The 21314-nt window shown below is 29.9% G+C and overlaps 1 protein-coding gene across 1 annotated transcript; it reads left to right on the top strand.

Moving 5' to 3' along the window:
- The first annotated feature begins 9176 nt into the window (after window positions 1–9176).
- LOC115708682 (zinc finger protein WIP2) lies at window positions 9177–11800 on the top strand. The gene is made up of 2 exons (XM_030636666.2): window positions 9177–10166; window positions 11127–11800. The coding sequence occupies exons 1-2, from the start codon at window positions 9450–9452 to the stop codon at window positions 11568–11570; spliced, it is 1161 nt and encodes a 386-aa protein (XP_030492526.1). The 5' UTR covers window positions 9177–9449; the 3' UTR covers window positions 11571–11800.
- Window positions 11801–21314: the final 9514 nt, after the last annotated feature.

The following is a 21314-nucleotide window of genomic DNA, read 5'->3' as shown; positions in this document are numbered from 1 at the left end:
GATCTAAGATTGTTTGGAGAAGCTTCACCGATTATGGAGGAGCTGATGACTTATTTTGTGGAGGAGAAGAAATTATTTTGGGAAGGTTTGTAGATACCGTATTTTTTAAAAGGAAAGTTTTTGTTTTCTAATTTTATTTATTTTTCTAAATAGCAATAAAAAAGTAAATTGTAGACTTAATAAAATTATAATAGAAAAAAATCTCTTAATTTTTTTTTTAAATTAAACATATAATTAAGTATAAATGCACGTTCTCCATAGTATTTATATATTTGACCAAATGAAAAATCTTATTACATATATGGATGTATTGTATAGTATAAGAGCCGAGATGTGCATGGCGTTAAAAGTGCACCAGATCAGAACTGACAGCTAAAAGTGATTGATAAGCTTAATTCATACATATTTCCAAATAATCATTAACTGCCCTCTTCAAATTTATATACATATATCTTTATTGCAATTAATTATGTACACAGCAAAAGCTAGGCCACTATTCTTTATTTCAAACAAAACATATAATAGTATAAAATTATTTATTTCAGCAACTCGATCGGTCTTATTAATTAGTATACAGCACATTGATCATTGTATATATTTTTACATATATGTATAATAATAATAATGGAAACAGTAGTAGTATATATGTATATATGTATATATAGGTAGGGACAAGGCCCTTTGGCTCTGAGTTAGCTGAGCTTATAAATGTGCGCACATCAATGAAAATGTTGGGCTTCATTGAAACCTCTTGCGTAACTCTTGTCCACTCCACCACAACATCTATCTATCAAGTGTTGTTACTTGTACATTTATCTCCCTCTCTCTATATATATATAAAATATAATTATATTACAAGACTTATCTATGTGTATATATATAATATATAGAGAAATGTTAAAGGGTACCAGTGGTGTTTAGTGCTATTTCATGTGTTAATATCGCTATTGATACAATTAAGTATCGGGTCTCATATTATTTAATATAATAATTTTTAGAGAGTATCGCTAGCCAATCGCAACACGACATACCGCAAAAGTGCTAGAAGTGGTGCCTACTAACAATGCTCTAATATATATGTTAATTAATTAATAAGTAATAGAGTTCATATACATAAATAAATATTTATATAAGTTGAAAATAAAGAAGTGGTGTATCAGAGAGATCGAGATTTTCTGGGACACCCTTCGTTGGGATGGGAGAAAAAACCTCGAATTGAAGTTCTGGCCATATCTTCACTTTTGTCTTTTGATTTTTATTTTATTTTTTTGATAATATCAAGAGCGTAAAGTTTGAGACATTAATATTAGAATTTGTTTTGAAAAAGAAAAGAGAACAAAAAGAAAAGAGCATTGCTATTAGGTACCAGTGGTGTCTAGCACATTCTCGACATATCGTGTTGCGGGCTAGCGATACTCTCTATAAACTATTATATTAAATTATATAGGACTCGATACTTAGTTGGACCAATAACGATATTGACACATAGGAGGGTGCTAAGCACCACTGGTGTCCTTTAACATTTTTCAAAAAAAAAAGTTTAATTTGAAATTAGTAAATTCCGTATATGCCCATTATTTTTGGTTAGTGGTTTTGCTTTTGTGATTCATAATAATAATAATAATAATAATTATGATGATGATGTTAGAAGTCTTACTTTTGTTTTGATTGTTCTTTTTAAAGTGACTCATATGGTTGGACAAGGTCATGCAAATGCACATGTGCATTATGTCCATGGTGTTCTTATTCTTACCCCAAAATTAATTTTAGCTCTAATAATAATATTCAATTTTATTAAAAATGGATTGGCTTGATTTTTGCAAAATCTTATTAATTAGGTATGGGTTTTGTTCCTTTTTCTTTTTGAAAAAAAAATTGAAAGCTAACCTTTTTAGGAAATGATAATTATTTATTCGCATGGCACATGATGATGATCTAGCTACACAAAGTACAAATCTAAGTAATATGGTTTTTTTTTGAAAATAAGTAATATGGTTAGTATAAAGTATTATAGCTAATTAAAATAAAAGTCCCTTATGAATATCTTCCAATTATAAACAAGAAAAGAATATTTATGCTAATGATGAACAATAATACTTTATTCCATTTTCGACATACATTTATAAGGATATAATTGTATGTATTACTATTAAGAATGTTATATTACCATTTTATAGTTCTAACGATTACACAAAATTTTTTTTTTAATCATAACAAAATTTGTATTTAAAAGTGAAAAAATTGTGACTAATTAAAATCATTATTATATTTTGATGTGACCAGTGACAGACCCAGAATTTTTACTTTGTGGGGACTTATTTATCATTAAAAAATATATATACTTATATTATAATTACTTTTACTAGATTTATTTAATTTTGTGGGGGCTTTTTTATTATTTTGGTCTATAATTATCAAATTAAAAAAAATTACATTTAATTTTTTAAAAAGCAATATTTTTATTAGTGGGGGCTATTGATAAGAGTAGGTCCGTCCTTAGATGTGACTAAAAGTGCAACGCCCTACTAGGCACACTATCATGATTTCAAGTTACTGTGCACTATTCCAACCTTCACTGACTATCTTTAGCCTAAAACCCATCCCTAACGGATTCAATCTTTTCCAGATCAACCATGATCCCTTCTTTACTAACAATGTGCCCTAGAAGTTCTTCTGGGAATACATCTAAGAACTCTTATACCACTTTAATGTCCTCAGGTCAGGTGATATCTTACACCACTACTAAAAACCCTAAGTTTCCATTCTGCAACAAGCCTGTAGTCTTCACCACCAAGATCAATGGGATTCCAGAACTCTGAACAAATCCCACAAACACGAACGGTTATTTATCCTCAGGTTGAAAGGTTAACATTTTTTGCTTACAATCAATACTAGTAGCGTACTTGGTCAAGAAATTCACTTATAGTATAATATAAAACTTCTCTATACTTAATTCCACTAGGTCAGTAATCAATTCCCTATCTTCAATCCTAATTGGCATAGACCTAATCGACCTTTTGGAGATAACTAATTCTCCACCAAGAGCAGGTTCTAAATCCTATATCATAAATGTCACACGGTTTATCCAATTTATCAATGACTTTGGCCGCCACATAGGAATGTGTGGCCCCAAAGTCAAATAATAAAGAGTAAAAAGAGTGGTTGAATGAAAGTTGACCTATCACTACTGAAGGACTAGCTTCAGCATCAGCCTGGGTAAGGGTAAACACCCTAGCTAGAGTGGGCTTTGCCTCTGTCCTCTACTCTTCTTTCTTTAATTGTGACAGTCTCTTTTGTAATGTCCAACTACAACACACTGGAAACATGCTCGACCTTTACACTCACCCAGATGATGCTTTTTACAATTGGGGCATTCCAAGTAAGTGTAACGACTCTCTGAACCATCCTACCGATTATCACGGTCTTGGTTCCCTCAGAACCTCTTATTCTGACTCGAGCCACCAGACGTAAATGTGGCTTTTCTTTTTTGATAAGAGGTTGAGTCGCCACCACTCCTACCAAAACCAGAGGTACGTAGGAGGAGCAATGGCCCCACTAACACTAGGAGTCTCTCAGGGCTCTTGAGTACACTCTACTGCGCCCTCAGCTCATGTTGCCTTCCCTACCCTATCAACATAGGTAGTTTCATCATCCAATGTAATCATCAAATCTTGTTTGATCTTAGGCTTCAACCTATCTAGATATTTTTCATTCTTACTGAAATCAGTTGGCACTATTCCCGAGGCCAACCTAGCTAATATATCAAATTGGTTCATATATTCTATAACTGACATATTCTCCCCTTGGACCAACTGAGTGAATTTTTTTCTCTTTGTACTACAAACTGCCTTATTGTAGTAGTTCGCATTGAACAATTCTTACAATTCTTTCTAGGTAATTTTTGTGACGTCCCGGGTGAAGGATACCATGTCCCACTAGATTAGGGCATCCTCCTGGAATTAGAAGGTAGAGCATAAGTCACTCTATCGTTGCCACTGACTCCCATAAAATTCGAAAGTAATGTTGATAACTATCATAACATCCGAACCTTCCAAAAAGACTGGAAGTGCTTGCTTACGGAACCTTTCATGTAATGGTTCTATACGATTTCCAATAGCAACTGGCTCCCCTTGCAATAGCAGCCTACAATGGTTTTACATTACCTCAAATGCGTGCCCTACCTCAGCCATAAACATTAGGGAAAACTGAACTCCCTGACTACCACTAGATCCGACCGAGTTACCTTGGCTTCTCGTGTTTTGCCTAGCATACATTTTATTAGACTAGCCTGTGAAACCATGAGTTAGCCTAGTTAGATTGCGATCAAGATTAAAATCTAATTACCGCTTACTTGAGAAAATAAACATGCACCTATATTCATCTATCATGCTACTAACATGCTTCATATTAGGCTTTTCTTAATCATACTAGTAAATCAAACTACTAAAGCATAAAAAAGTTTATTAAACTATGAATCGAGCTTATCTCTAATGATGATTGTACATATCGTGACAATCTTCAAAAGACAACCTGACGACTCTGATATAAAATTGTAATGTCTTACTAGATTAAGCACGCTATCTTGATTTCAAATTATTGTGCACTCTTTTGCTAGTCAAAGGATTTACTGAAAAGCGTGAATAATTAAAATTTTCATAATTAAACTCAAATCTTAAATATATAAGTACAAAATATATCTCGAGATCCTGTTTACAAAGTTACATTAGTTTTACAAAATATATAATTTACACAAGTTGTTGCCTAGCGATTGCTAAAATAAAACCTATAACTGCCCTAAAGATCAAACACTCCAGGTGTAACCGCCTTCATATGTACAATCTTCATCTACCATGCGCTCACTATTTTTCAGCCTTTTTTTGCCTTTATCTACACATATAAACAATATCTGCGAGTCAACGAACTTAGTAAGAAAAACCTACACATAAACTAGATTATAACCAGGCGCACATACGACACCCAATCATAACCATATCCCGTGTCCAATGCGTACTAGGTCTGTAATGTTCGTACAACAAAGTCTAGCAATGTACACTTCACTAATATCTTGATATGTTAATCTAACAGCTACTAATTTGCCTAATATATATTTATTAGTATCTCAGTGCAACTTTATGTACACCTCACTGATACCTTGATATATATGTTATTCTAATAGCAACTGACATGCACGCGACATGTATGCATATATGCAATTATTATACTAATCTTATCTTGATTTCGAATTCAGGTGTGCCGGTCAACCTGAGTCGAAACTGCTACTCAACAATTCATAGGCCCCTAATCACAATATACATAAAACTGGTAAGTGATTTTCTAAATTACTTTTCAGGGACTTAAACTAAGAACTAAAAGTTTCTTTATCAATAATTAGCATGACAATACCTTAAATATCGAAAAAATATAGAAAAATGTGATTTTGAGAAAAACACCACTAAAAATGGTAGGCCATTTTTTCTGGTCTTGCTTGCTAAAAAGGGTAGAATGTTTTTAGAAAATGGTCTACCATTTTTAACTGATGAATTCGAAAAAATCTAATTTCTCAAGCAATTCTACATCAAATATTGTAATTAAAAACACATTTAGAAAAATAATAATTTAAAACCTAATTTTGACAATAAGTCCTAATTATCAGCTAATTAATTCCCGTAATAAAGTTAAGCAGTCATTACAAAAAAGTTAGTAGCTAAATATATTAGTCAAAAAAATAATAATTTGTTGTGACTAAATGTGTTTTTAGTTACAATATATTTATTGTGACTAAAACTATATTAGTTACAACTTGTATCTAAATATTATATTCTAGTTACAAGTAAGTTTTTATTGCGAGTAAAAATCATATTTAGTCACAAAAATTTTATGTTGTGAACACAAAATTATCATTAAAAATAACTTTTTACTGTAGTGAGCGGTGGGAATCTCATGCTTTAGAAATGTTTTTTTACGATTAACACATGCTTTAAAAATTTTAGAATAATGGATTTGAATCGAATTTAAGCCACATCTTACATATTAGTCTTGGTTGAGTCATTGAGATTGAATGAGCCTTAATTAAAATTACTAAAAATATATATTTTTAGAACAACAATATATATATTTTTGAGTTTCTGACCCTAAGGGCAGGCCTTACATACCTTAACAACAATAGATGATAATAATAATATCATATATATATTTTTGAGGTATTTTTGTCACCCCTTATCCATTTACATGCTCATTAATTATAACATATAATTAATTGGATTGAAAAAAAAAATTGTTTCACAATATATTTCATTTTACATATATAATGTTGTAGGGCTCTATAGTTAGTTAAAAAAAATACTACTTTTAAATAATTGAAAAATAAAAAGTTGTTGGAATAATGTTGGTCTCAGAGAATGTCGAAAATAAAATAATTAATTTAACTTACAAATGCAGTTATTTGTAGCTTTCATTACATTGTTTTTCTTATTGAAACGAAAGTATATTGCTATTTATTAATTCTTGTTTATTTAGTTTTAGAGAAAAATTAAAGGGCACTAGTGGTGTTTAGCACCCTCCTATGTGTCAGTATCGCTATTGGTTCAACAAAGTATCGGGTCTCATATAGTTTAATATAATAACTTTTAAGGAGTATCACTAGTCAATCGCAACACAACATATCGAGAAGGAGGCACCACTGGCTAATAGAATGCTCTTAGTTTTATTAGCTTAGATGCGATAAATGAAGTTATTCCATTAATTGTCTTAATTACAAAATGCTTAACTATTAATAGTAGATGCATGATTAAATTATAAACTTACTATTAGTAGTAATATTTATGAGAAGTTTATAAACGTCTCACACACAAATTAATATATTATGTAATATTTTTTTAAAAAATTACATCATTATTTTTGTGTGGCTATCTAGTGTTAATGGAATCATGATAAAAAAGAGAGAAAGTGATATTTACTACTGTACATATAAGGCTTCACTACTACGTTACACTTTATATATATAAATAAGCATTTTTTAAATTAATTACAAGGATTAATTACCAAAGCTACTATTAATTAACAGGTGATTTTACCGTCCTCTTCGAAATAGACATTGAATATTTACGTTTTTATGTTTTTTACATTCTGATAATTTTAATCTTATTTTTTTATATGCTAATATTTGACATATTTATTTAAAATATCTGTCAAGTTTTGAAAAAATTTACAGCACATTTTAAATATCTATATTGTACACAATTATATTTTTATATATATAACAAAAATATTTGTGACGAAACCTTCTTAACATTTAAAATTATTGCACATATGATTCTAATTAAAAAAAAAAAAAGTAGTGACAAAAGTAACTTATTTTACGATTTTGTTAGTCGTACTCTTTTTTGATTGTTACGTGCCAATTAAGCCCGTAAGTAGCAACTAATTACATGTGACGACATATTTCTTTAGCTTATTTAATATGTATTCTAATAATATGTCGACATATATTTTTGTATTGACACTTAATTACAAAAAAATGTAAAACTAAAGTAAAATTATAAAATAAAATACTTTTATCATTTTTTTTTTATTAGAGTCATATGAATAATAATTATAAGTATTAAAGAGTTTGGTTGCAAATATCGTATAAAAAAAATTATTTGGATGTAAAAAAAAATGTGTATTGGTGCACTATGAGATGCCATAAATTTACCCTTAATTAAATTAATTTAATTAATATATAAAAAGTGAACTAAGTCATACCTACCTAGTTTACTATTAGTACTATTAAAAAAATGAAAATTAATTATAAACAATAAACGGCCACTAACGGTATCACCCCGGAATTTATTCAATAATATATATTTTTTTATTTATATATGATAATTGGTATAAACAAATGAATAACTGAGAGTCCTTACAAATAAAAAAAAAAAAATTGAATAAATGAGAGAGATCAGATTCCCCTATTCTAATAATTAAATATTATATCAGTTTTCCTATTATTTTTTTTATTACCTATATATTATTTCCAATTAAATATTATAGAAATGTATGGACATCTTAAGATTCTAAGCATAAGTATACAAAAAGTCACATAATATTATTATTAGTGTAATTTATTAATATTATATTCTATATATTTTAATTTTTTTAAAAAAAGCTAAAAGGTATGGGTAGTGTCTAGTACCTTCATGTGTGTCATATCGTTATTGGTAAAATTAAATATCGAATTGATTCAATATCGCTTAGAGCATATGTCGTGGTTAAATTTTAGAGGATGATTACTTATGTAGAACGCTTATTAGCAAAACACAAAAATATTATACCATTAGAGATAAATTGGTGCTGCCACTATATAGTATTGATGTTATCTCTTTATTAAAAAAATAAAGATAAATAAATAATGTGATAATATTTATATAATTAAAATAAATAATATATTAAAATATAATGTGTGAGATAAAAATTATAGCAGTATTTTTAGAAGTAAGAGTATTAAAAATAATGGAAAAAAGAGATAAAATAAAATATTATATTTTTGAATGATGTGGAAATTTTTAATATGAGTGTTCATCAAACTGCTCGCACTGCAAAAAAAAATACAGTTTGAATTCTTTGCAGTGTGGTCGCGATTTAAATTTTTCCTAAACTGCACACCACATTATGAAAATACAAATTTTTATATTTATTTAGGTCCAATAAGTGAATGTTCAACTCAAAGCCAATTATTTATTGTATTGTTGAAACTTAATTTTTTTTTTTTTCATATTTATTGTCAAGCCTTATGGTTATTTTGACAAGTATTGCTCAAGCTGTGTTATATTTGTGATAGTTTAATTATTTGTTGATAGTTCAAACCGTAAAAATCGCAGAAACCGTAAAAATCGCAGAAACCGTAAAAACTGTCCCGCACTACACCATTTTTGGCAGTGCGGTTTTGCAGTTTTTTAGTTTTGCAGTGTAGGTGCAATTTGAGAAATTAAAAAAATTACATGTGCGAGTTAGTTTGAAAAAATAATCAAAAACCATAGTACCCGCGCCGAGAACATCTCTAATTTTTAATTATCTTTAAAGAATACTTTTATTAAAAATACTCTAACTAATCACTAACCACACATAACATGCCACATCACTATAATTTTGGCTTGTAGCAATGCTCATCAATTAATTGATTTACTTCTTCACTAGTCACTAGGTACAAATAACAATTCCAATTTTCCATTTTTCTTTTAACCTTTTTCTCTCTCTACATTAATCACATATACAGTACTTATAAAACTACTACACACCACCACTACTCACTTTAACCTCTCCTCTATATCCACCGTTCAGTACTCACTCTCTTCAGTCATCTTGTACTCACTTTCTCTCTCTCCTCTTCTACCTTTTTTTTTCTCTCTCTAAAAAAGAAAAAAAAAACCCAGAAGATATAGCTTGATTAATAAAGCTTTCTTAGCCTTTTAACCATGGCTGACTACCCTTACTCAAATTTCTTCAAAAACAACAACAACAACAACAATAATAATCTCTACAAATTAAACCCTTTTCTCACACACCACAACAATATTCCACCAAATTATCATTACCCTTTTCACAATCACAATTACCATCAACAAGAAACTCAGAATTTCTATTTTCTAGGAAGCCAAACAGTATCTACAAGTAGTACAAGTGCCCCATCTTCTCCACCCATAAGAGAAGCTCTTCCACTCCTAAGTTTAACCCCAACAAACTACGAAGATTATCAAAACGACGTCGTTGTAGATGATGATAATAATAATATCATTATTGATCAAGATGATAATAATATTGATGAAGAAGATGATGAAAATGATCATGATATGGATCATATGATGATCAAGACTAGTAATACTACTTCTACTTCTAATAATTCTACAGTTACTGTTGCACTTCATATAGGGTTACCTAACCCTAGCGCCGCTGAAATGGAAGCTCTTCTCTCAGGTTCTGCACCCTCATCTTCATCTCAACTAATAACCAACAACAATAACAACAATCTTAATCACAATCATAATCATAATCATGATTATTCAACTTCTACTACTAATACACTCTACAAGGGTCAGTACTGGATCCCAACTCCTTCTCAGATTCTCATTGGTCCTACTCAGTTTTCTTGCCCAGTTTGTTACAAGACCTTCAATAGATACAACAACATGCAGGTATTTATTTATTTATTTAATTAATTTTTTTTTTCTTCTTAGATTTCAATCTTTATTAATTGGGGTTTTTTTTTATCTTTATTTTTTCTCCCATACTTGTTTTTTTTTTTCTTTTTTTCTTTTGGGTGCATGGGTTTTATGGGAATTAGGATTGAGTGTGTGTATATATATATGTATGTATATGTATATGTATAGTACTGATCTTCTCTCTATTCCCCTTTTTATATATATATGTAAGTAGTGATTGAACAACACTAGAGAGCCAATAATAATGTTTCTTATGCCTTTTAGTACTTTGAAGTCTGTGCTTTTACACAGATTTGGCAGGGTTTGTATATTTATAGAACTAGGATGAACCAAACAAAACAAAAGGAAAAAATAGTAAAGCTATATAATAACTAATTTTTTTTGGGTTTTTTTTTTTTAAAAAAAGAAATTATTATTATTGTTGCTACAGGTGATCTCATGATCTTTACTTGTTGATCTCAAACTGTTGTTGCCGTTGGGGGGTGTTTAGACATGTCTATATATGATGATGATGATGATGAAATTGATGACACCTTACATGGTACATCATCATCATCATATCAAGCTCATGATATATGTTATTAATTAACCTTTTTATCTTAAGTGATGAGTATAAGAAAATCTCAAATGTCAAAAATAGTAAAGCTAGGTATACCCAATAACTACTAGACAATTTAATGAATAATAACAAGAAAAGATGTTAATTTACCCTAATGATAAAATGGACAAAAAAGCTTTGAAGAATCATTATAAAAAAGTAAAAATGCTTCTTTGTAATAAGAAAAGGAAGACACTAGTATATATAAGTAGGTCCATTAATTCTATGTATTGATCATTATAGTCCTTACTTTCTTTACTGAAAGGTTATATGTATTGTTATTGGTGTAATTCAATATCAGATCTTTTCGTGTGATGATTATAATGTTTGTGTAGATGCATATGTGGGGGCATGGATCTCAATACAGAAAAGGGCCAGAATCACTAAGAGGGACACAACCAACAGGGATGTTAAGGCTGCCATGCTACTGTTGCTCACCGGGTTGTCGAAACAATATCGACCACCCGAGAGCGAAGCCATTGAAGGACTTCAGAACCCTTCAAACTCACTACAAGAGAAAACATGGGATCAAGCCTTTCATGTGTAGAAAATGTGGTAAGGCATTTGCTGTTAGAGGTGATTGGAGAACACATGAGAAGAATTGTGGGAAGCTTTGGTATTGCATTTGTGGCTCTGATTTTAAGCACAAGAGATCTCTTAAGGATCACATCAAGGCCTTTGGTAATGGCCATGCTGCTTATGGTATTGATGGATTTGATCAAGAGGAAGATGAACCTGCTTCTGAAGTAGAACAAGACAATGATTCATCCATGCACTAGTTATATATATATATATATATATATATATATCCTCTCACATGCATATATATATATATTTTATATAATTGGGGTACGTAGTAGTATTAGTAGTAGTAGTAATAGTAGTAGTAGTAGTACTGATCTTGATAGATTTTAAGATTATTATTACTTATTACTAGTTAAAATATTCTGATCTTTAATTTTGTGGATTATATATTTCTTTAAGTAATGAGAGCTATACATATATATATAAGAAATATCTTATCATTTTACTTAAAGATCAGTCACCTTTTTTCCATCTCTTAGCTATATAGATTTCTCTTTTTCTACTTTTTGTATTGCTTTTTATTAGTTCTTTAATTTTCCCCTTTTGATCATCGAGGTGTAGAAAAATCATCATCAATATTTAATTAAGAATATCAATTGTGATGATGATGGTGAAGATAATTAATTAGCTACATTTCTTGTATATTATCATTTTCTTTAAGATCAATTATGTGATCATTAGATATTATATGTTCTATATATATATATATATGATTTCTCTCTTCTTCTTTTTTTTATGTTTTTTTTAATGTCCTTTATTTGATGATTAACTACAATAGATGCTTAATTAAGTTATGAAACAAACCTATATATTATACTTTAAATAAATATTAATATTAAGAAAATATATTAATATTTATTATGTTAGCTAAACATAAACATGTTTTCCTAATTTCATGCATAATTTTGCAGCTTTTTTTCCATACACCTATAGAAAACATTTTCCCTTTTATTTGAAAATAGTTGAATATCATATTGTAAAAGTTTCATTACATAACAGTATACCAATTATTAAAGAAAATGATTACTTTCAAGAAATAAGGGGATATAAAGTGGTAGCTAGTACTATACATAAAGACAAATTTTCCCCAAGAGTGATTTTCAACCTCAATCTCTATATATTGATCAATTAAGTTCATCAAAAATCTCATAACATATATATATATGTATATATTCTTCTGCATAACACAATCTTTTGTGGGCGCGTAAAAATATATTGGATATTGACTCATTCGACCCACCATGATCATATAAAATATAAATTAATTATAAAGGAGAATGAAAGATATAATAATAATAATAATAGTATAGCATATATACAAAAGACTGAAATATTTGAATTTGATTGAGAAGAAATATAATAATAATGATCATAAGAATCTTTGAAAAAATAAGAAAGAGCAAAGACCAGATTTAGTTTTCAACCTTTTTAATAAGGGCTGCATATGATAATATACTCACGGATAAATCTATATCTATCTATCTATCTATCTAAATCAGTGAAGGAGAGTTAGATTTTCCAGGCTTTTTGGCTTTAATAATAATTCATCATGTAGTTCCTTTTTATAAGATCCTCTCTCTCAACCAGTTGTACGTATATATATATATATATTTATATGCTCACTATATTATTATTATTATTATTATTATTGATCCTCATAAAATGTCACAAAATGGGTAGTGATGACAGATTTGTACATATAAAGGCAAAAAACTAAGGATATATAGAGATAAGCTTTTTTGATGGATATATCATCTTCTGTCAAACACATTATATGTTTGATCAGCTTTTTAATGTGTAGCTTTTTTTCTTTTTAATTAATTCAAAATAAAAAGAAAAAGAAAAAATAGTTTTATTATGTGTGCATATGATGCTTTTCCTTTTTTTTTTTTTTGTTTTTGGTAGTGGAGAGAGAGAAGTAACAGTGTTTATTGATGGATGGAACATATACCATTTTAGATTCACTATACATATCTATATATAATTTTATTTTATTTTTGTTTTCATTTTAAGAAATTTCAAAGCATCAAATGATTATTAACTTTTAGATATAATTAGCTAGTAAATTTTTATTTATATATATACAAATATAGTAGTACTACTAAACTATACGTATATACAAAAAGAGAAACAAAACATGTTTTTACATTAATTAAACATATAGGATATATATATACCTCTGTAGCTATACATTATTAATTAACATTAATAATACAATTACATATACATACATATAGTATATAGAAATTAAACATCAGATGTCCTATAGCACTACACTATACATATAGCTATAGTACATATATATATAGCCAAAAGAGAGAGAGAGAGGAGGGTTTTTCCATGTTGTCAGGTATGGAAATAAAAACTGGAATTTAACAGTGAAAATAAGGGAAGCAGGGGAGTTGTATTGGTAGGGGTAAATTACAACATATTACTGAGAGAGAGAGTGAGAGACATATCTAACAGTGCATATATATATACAGATATATATATATATACATATTTAACTACTGTACACTGAAACGACCATTCAATAAAAACTCTTTGACCAATTAATTAATAATTCTTTCTCTATACAATATCTCTTTTCTTTCTGCTCTTTTCTGCTACTTGCATGTATATTACATCTCATTGGTAATAACACACATTATATATATACGTATTTATGTACTACTTGATTATTAGTACAATTATCATGTATATAATGAACACTTTTAACATTAAATACATATATATATATATACATGTGGGGTTGTTTAAGAAATTCCTTTTGTTTACTGTTGTGAAATACAATACAAGCCTAACCCTACTCATGTGTATAGTGTATATGTATCAAAATAAATAGTGAAGTAGCAGAGCTATATAGAACTATAAAGCCACATTTATTGACAATCAATATTCCACCCCTTTGTTGGGGATGAGACCCAAGACCCTACAATAAATTCACTACTCCTCTTTGCTCCACACACTACTCTCTCTCTCTCTCTCTCTCTCTCTCTCTCTCTCTCTCTCTCTCTCTCTCTCTCTCTCTCTCTCTCTCTCTCTCTCTCTCTCATTATATATATACCTATATATACGTGATTGTTAATTGTAAAAATAAATATCATATTTTTAAATTTAAATATGTAATATTTGATCTATTATTAAATTGTACCAATATTGGGTGCAAAAAATCTAGAGTGTATATATTTTTAGGGATATGATTTTGTCTGTTATTGTACTTTAACGGATTGTAATCTGTAATGTACAGCAGCCGTCAGATAAGGGAGTTATTTGATTTGTCGGTTGAGATTGATCTAAGGGTAATTAGAGTTAAAAAGTAGAAACGTACTGTACCGTGACACTCATTTAATGTACTCTGAGACCCATCTAATGTACTACAGAATACATTCCGTGAAAATACATCACGAGACAAAATCGTGTCCCTATATTTTTATTCTTATTAATTTTAAATTATGTACGTAACATATGAAACTTGTTACTGAATTCTACATATTAGCAATGCTTTTATCTTTTTGCTGTGCAAGAGTTATACGCTACACTATGGAAAGTCTCTATCTTGAAAGCAACCATGTACCCTACAAAATGTGCATATATAGTATAGTGATACGTATACTGTATACATATATATTGATAACGTTATTACTATATATGTATATATAATAATATACGAAACAATTATCCATGTTATGTGCCTTATATCATTAAGCCCTCTGGCCCTTATTTTTTGTATAATCAATTAATTAATGGAAGTAATTATGAATTAGAGGCTTGGACATTAAGAAATATATGTATTTATTACATTTACATAAATTGTGGTTCTTTGCTTTAAATAATCCCAAGAACTGATCACCCTAATCCTTATATATATATATATATATATATCTATATATATATCTCAACAGAATATATAGTCAATTGTGGCAGAGTTAAATTTTATAAAATTATAGTAATTAATGCATGTATGATACTGTTAAGGAGACATAAAGGAGACCAAGAATTTTTACACGAAATGGAGAATTTGTAATTAATTAACTAATTTGTATTTGTTATTTATTTATTTTTTTTTCTAAAAAAAACTTTATTATTACTATCTACTTTGTATTCATATTCCAATACAAAGGGGACAGTTTTGTCTCCCACTCTTTAGTTGTCTCGAATCAATAGCTTTTTGTTATATATATATTATATGTTTATACAACATACTCTCTCGTCTTTGCCGGGATAGCCAAACATGCATTGACAAATATTGTTTATGAAATTAATATATATTAATTTAAACGTACGTGCTATGCATATATAAATATTATATTTTTTTTTTTCATGTATATTAATCTATACATTTCCTTAAAAAAAAAATGTATAATCTAAATATGATACTATGGCTCATTTATACACACCCAAAAAGGCCTCAGTTGTTGACTTTAAACGTTGAGATAGAAAGTTTGAAGACCTGAACAATTGACAAAGAAAATGATCCGCTAATTAGAAATTTTGTCTTTTCAACTTTGATATGTACTAAATCATGTTTTTTGAATTTTTTTAGTCATTAAAATTCCCAACTATTGAAATTGTTGAATTTAAGTACATTTATTTCTTCTTTAAATTCTTACATACCATAGTGCTAGTAAGATCTTGGATTTTCTTTTAACTTCATCGTAATTTTTTGAGTTGAAGTAGTATGAACAAGCTCACGTTACAAATGGAGGCTTGAAAGGAAGTATTTAAATATGGAAGAAACCCTAGAGACTTTCTTCTTGTTTTTGGGCTCGGTTTTGGGCCACTTGATAATGCTACTAGAAGGTGGGTCGGGCTAATTTTGTTTAATGGATTTTTTTTCACTAAATAGTTTTTTTTTTTTGGTAAACTTACTAAATAGTTAGGTGATAAATCTATAAATTGGCTGATTCATTGGTATTTTCCTAAATATAAATATAAACATCTATTAACAAAGTGTGTTTACTGAAAAGAGACAAAACTCCATCATGGAAGGCAACCCGGGCACCTAGGGTTTTCACCTAGCACCCAAGTTGACATCCCAACTAGGGTTTTAGTTTTTGGGTTCGTCTTAGTTCAAATGGCTCAAACTTTGTACTCTGACATGAATAAGACCTGTCACAAACGTATTTGAGGCATTAGAATCAAAATCAGAGCACTTTAATTTTTGAGCACCCAAGGCACCAGGTGCCCCAAGAACCACCCAGGTTGAGATGTGGCTTCCAACCACAACATTGAAGAAGTATCCCAAGCATTTTATTCGTCTTCATCAAAAATGAAGTATCAAATGCTTTCAGGAAAGAAATGGATTAGTCTGGAGGCCGAAACGGGGACCGAGCGCCCAGGTTGACACTTTGTCAACTTGGGCCATTTTCCAAAAAAAAAAAATTGGAAGAAGTCTTCTGGGAATATTCTCTATTTTCATCAACAATTAAGATTTGGGTGCTGTCAGGGAACAAACGAAGTCATTTGGGAGCCAGAATTGGGGCCTAGCGCTAAGGTTGACAAAAGGTCAACATGGGCCACTTTTAATCGGTGTTTTAGAAGTTTTTCGGGCATATTTGTCTTTTTTTCAAATAATTGAGATATGAGTGTTTTCGAGAAACAAACAAAACCAGCTTGTGGCAAAAAGTTAGACCCATCACCCAGGTTGATATTTTGTCAACTTGGGATATTTCCAATCATTTTTCCCAAAATGTACTCCGAATATCTTTTTTGTCATAAAAAATAACGAAGATCCAAGTGATATTGGGGAGTAGACGATATTTTTTAGGGGTTTAAACATGGACCCAGCACCCAAGTTAACAAGGGCACAGGACCCTGCACCTAAGTTGACATGCACCTGGTTTGCATGTTTCTGCTCCTAAAACACAAATTCTTCTTTGGACATTCTTTTAATTTTGGCCAAAAACTTCCTGTATTTTTCCTCTTTTTTTTCTTAATACTAGAAGTTGTTGTGAGGCTGGACTATAAAACCTATTATTGGAGGAAACCCATACCGACTCCGGGTTAGAGACGAGGTCTAAGGAAACATCTACGTTGAGAAGGAAAATCCCTACCTAGGACTCCAACCTTGGACCCCGTCTCAAACACGGGACTTGGACTTGGAACCCACTCGGACTAACTACAATCTATAAAGAACAGGTCTTAGATAAGCATTTTCTTTCTCAACGTTGATCCTTCTCAAACTCGGACTCGGACTGGGGACCCCTCATAAATGATCCATCATTATCCTCATTTCCATGGCCTAGATCCTCATCAGAATTAGGGTTTAGGGTTTTGGTTCCAATCTTTGTAAAAAGTCATACATAGAAAACAAAATGTGTAGATTAATTAGTGTGAATAAGATTCTAACATCATCACTAATCTTGCTGTTCAAATTGATCCCCAAGATCCTATATTTAACATCTTTTTTAATAGTATTACTAATACTAGCTGCTGAACGACACCAAAAATAAAAAATACAATGATTTCTATTCAGCCAAAGGTGATACAATGTGGCTGTCAAAACATAGTTCCAAAAAAAAAATACGACAATTACACATTACACATAGGAATGTCAATGGGGCGGGTCGGATCTGATCCGACTCTGATCCGACCTGATCCAGATTATATACGGATCTGCCCCGCCCCGCCCCGCTGGATCAGATACTCGGATCGGATCTGATCCGACCCGCCTTATACGGATTGGATCTGATCCGACCCAATTTTGTTTTTTTTTTTAAAAAAAATATATATTTTATATCTAAATTTATATTTTTTTTTCCAAAATTTATTTGTTTAAGAACTAATAATGCATCATTTTTTTTCTTATATATTTTTATTTTATTTGTCAAAATCAATAATAATAAAAAAAAATATATCAAATTCTTATCACATAAAAATGTAATTTTACTATTGAAAAATTAATTTACCAAATTTTAGAAATTCCACTAATATAATCATCAATAATAATGTAGTATGATGATTACATGAAATAAATCTCCTCTAAAAAAATACATGAAATTAACTATAAACTTTTTATATGTTGTTCTTCTAGTCTTCAAGATTTACTGTGTACGGCTCCTACAAAAAAATAAATATGTTAATAATAAAAGTAAGATTTTTTATACTGAGTCACAACAAATTGTAATTTTTGTAACTAATACTTTTAGTGATGGACCTATTTTAGTCACAACATAAGAATGATGATTTATAATTAGTTACAAGTTTTTTACTTTTAGTCACAAATTTTGTTGTGATTAAAAATAAGATTTTTTGTAGTGATATTTTTCTTATAAATTTTTAAAATTAAAAAAAAAAAAACAAAAATGGTTATAGAACACATATTTTTTAAAAACAAAAAATTACTTTTATTTTTATGATTAAAAAATTAAAAAAAATTAAAAAACTAAAAAATGTTAGCAAATGCCCCTCAAATAATTAAATATTTAAGAGTCAAATAATAGTATTAATTACCCATTATTATAATATTTAATTAATTAGTATTTTTATTTGATAAATAAAAATAAAATATTATTCTTATTAATTAATAATATGTTTATATTAAATGTAAATTATTGTTGCATACATATATAAAAGTGATATAATATAAAAGTGTAAATTATTGTACAAATTAATATATTTAACAGTGCCTATACATAAATCGATCTATTGTGTATAACATTTGTTACTTTACTTTCTTATTATAGGGAATTTTGCAAATAATAATAATTATTATAATCAAATAATTAAAATATAGAGTGGCCAGTATGCATATATATTTTTATTTATATATATATATGTACGCATATATATAAGAATTAAATTGAGAGAGTAATTAATTAAAATAATAATATATAGTGTGGTCTATGGGCAGATCATATATGTCTAATGGTGGTATTCTACTGGCCTTACACCTTAAAAAAATATATTAAAAAGTAAAAATATTTTTTTTTAAAAAAAAAATATATATCTAAAACGGATCGAGTCAGATCCGATCCGTAAAAAAATTAAGTGGGGCGGGTCGGATCTGATCCAAGATCCAATAACTTTCTGAATGTTTCGGATCAGTAATGATCCGTCGGATCGGATCACTCATCCGATTCGAATGAATGGATCTTTTTGCCATGCCTAATTACACAAGTAGAGAAAGAACACTGCAATACAATTATAAGTATCACATTAATTAGAGAATAATAATGAGTACGTCGTTCCAACAATGGATCAGTTTCCATTAGAAAAAGGAATTGAGTTTAAATTTTTCAAAGAGGCACAACTAGAAACAAAAAGCAAATGTCAAAATTACAATACAAAAAGATGTTTAATGAATGGCTAAGCTCTACAATAATTCATCAATTCATATGTATAAGCACACACAGAATGTTGAGAAAAATAATTAATTATTGATGAACTCAAATTTAAAGAAACAAAGGCTACAACTCAAAAATTCTAACTACAATTACACCTCTTACAATAATAATAAGAAAACTAACCGTCAAAGGAGACGAGAGATGAGGGACGGAGCAAGTTTTGAAAGAGGCTTCAAGGGAGGGAGAAGAGAGATGAGGGTTTTCAGAAGTTGTAAAAGAGGGTATCGGTTCAAGTTGTTGTTACCGTATGTTTAAAGGAGAAGAGAGATGAGGGAGGGAGCAGTTTTCAGAAGTTACAAATTAAGGGAAGTTGAGAGTACTTGGAAGTTGGAACAGTTTTTAGAAGTTGTGAAAGACGGGAAGTTGAGAGAACTTGGAAGTTAGAACGGTGAAAGAGGTTTTAAGTTCAATTACCGCTGTTTTAGGGTTTTTACCGTGTGCTGTTGGGTCGGGTTGGGTTTTCAATTCAGTTCAAGTTGGTGTTATCGTGTCTAAAGCCTAAAATTAAATAGTCGACCGGTTTGGGTTGATCAGCCCATAAATTGTACAACCCAATTTATATACACTTTATATTGTGGGCAATTTTATTTTGTAAAAATTATTTAGAAAATTATAAGAGTTAATTTTAATGGCATAAATAAATAATGATTTATTTTAAAAGGAAATAAATAAATAATGCTTTGAGTTATGAATTTTTTTAATTTCTTTTACTTTAGTGTGGACTTTTTTAGAAATCTCATATTTTAAGTTTTTCTTTTGAAAAAATTACATTGTATACCCACTTTTTATTTCTTATTTTGTTTTTACTTTTCTTTTATTATTTATTAATTCATACTCAATTTTATAGGTAATATCCCAATTATGTGTGTTAGCGATAGGAATGCACATTTCTCCCGCGGGGAATGGGATGGGGCTCCGTGGGGACCCGCTTCTAATGGGATGGAGATTCCTCGTCTAAATAGGGACGGAGATTTCTCGCTCCATCCTCGTCCCCATCTAGGGATGGCAATTATACCCGCGGGTTCGGGTACCCACGAGTACTAGCCCCTAATAGGGCGGGTACGGGGGTGGGGGCGGGGGCGGGTATGGGTTTAAAGATTCATACCCGAGTCGGAAACGGGGCGGGGGCGGGGGAATAGATACCCGCCCTAATATGATATATGTATATATTTAAATTTTAAAATCATAACTACTACAATTGAAATAACTTAATGATTTAGGCCTTTTATTGATTATACTCTTTTTTTTTTTACTATACACACTATTCTACTTAAGTTTATTGTTTTACTAAGTTTTTATGATTATTTTTTTTAATTCTCTTTAAGACATCATTTTTTTTTCAAAAATATATGTGTAATGGGTACCCGATGGGGATTCTTCCCCCGTCGGGTAATATTCACCCCGCCCATGCTTTAATTTAAACGGATATTGGGGCGGGTATGGGGGTGAATTTAAGAAACGAGTATGGGGGTGGGGGAGCAATCCCCGCACCCGCCCCGCCCCATTTACATCCCTATCCCCATCCCTAAACCCTAAGCAACACTAGCACTTAATACATCAGATAGATGTATGCATACCAAGGTGATTTCG

The sequence above is a fragment of the Cannabis sativa genome, chromosome 3 (genome assembly GCF_029168945.1).
Source record: "Cannabis sativa cultivar Pink pepper isolate KNU-18-1 chromosome 3, ASM2916894v1, whole genome shotgun sequence".
Taxonomy (NCBI): Eukaryota; Viridiplantae; Streptophyta; class Magnoliopsida; order Rosales; family Cannabaceae; genus Cannabis; species Cannabis sativa.
Note: the sequence above shows the minus strand (reverse complement) of the source record. Positions and strands in the feature narration are given on the sequence as shown.

Coding starts and splice junctions, on each gene's coding strand:
- LOC115708682 (XM_030636666.2), top strand. CDS start 9,450: ATGGCTGACTACCCTTACTCAAATTTCTTCAAAAACAACAACAACAAC. Junction 10,167..11,126: donor ATAGATACAACAACATGCAG/GTATTTATTTAT, acceptor ATGTTTGTGTAG/ATGCATATGTGGGGGCATGG.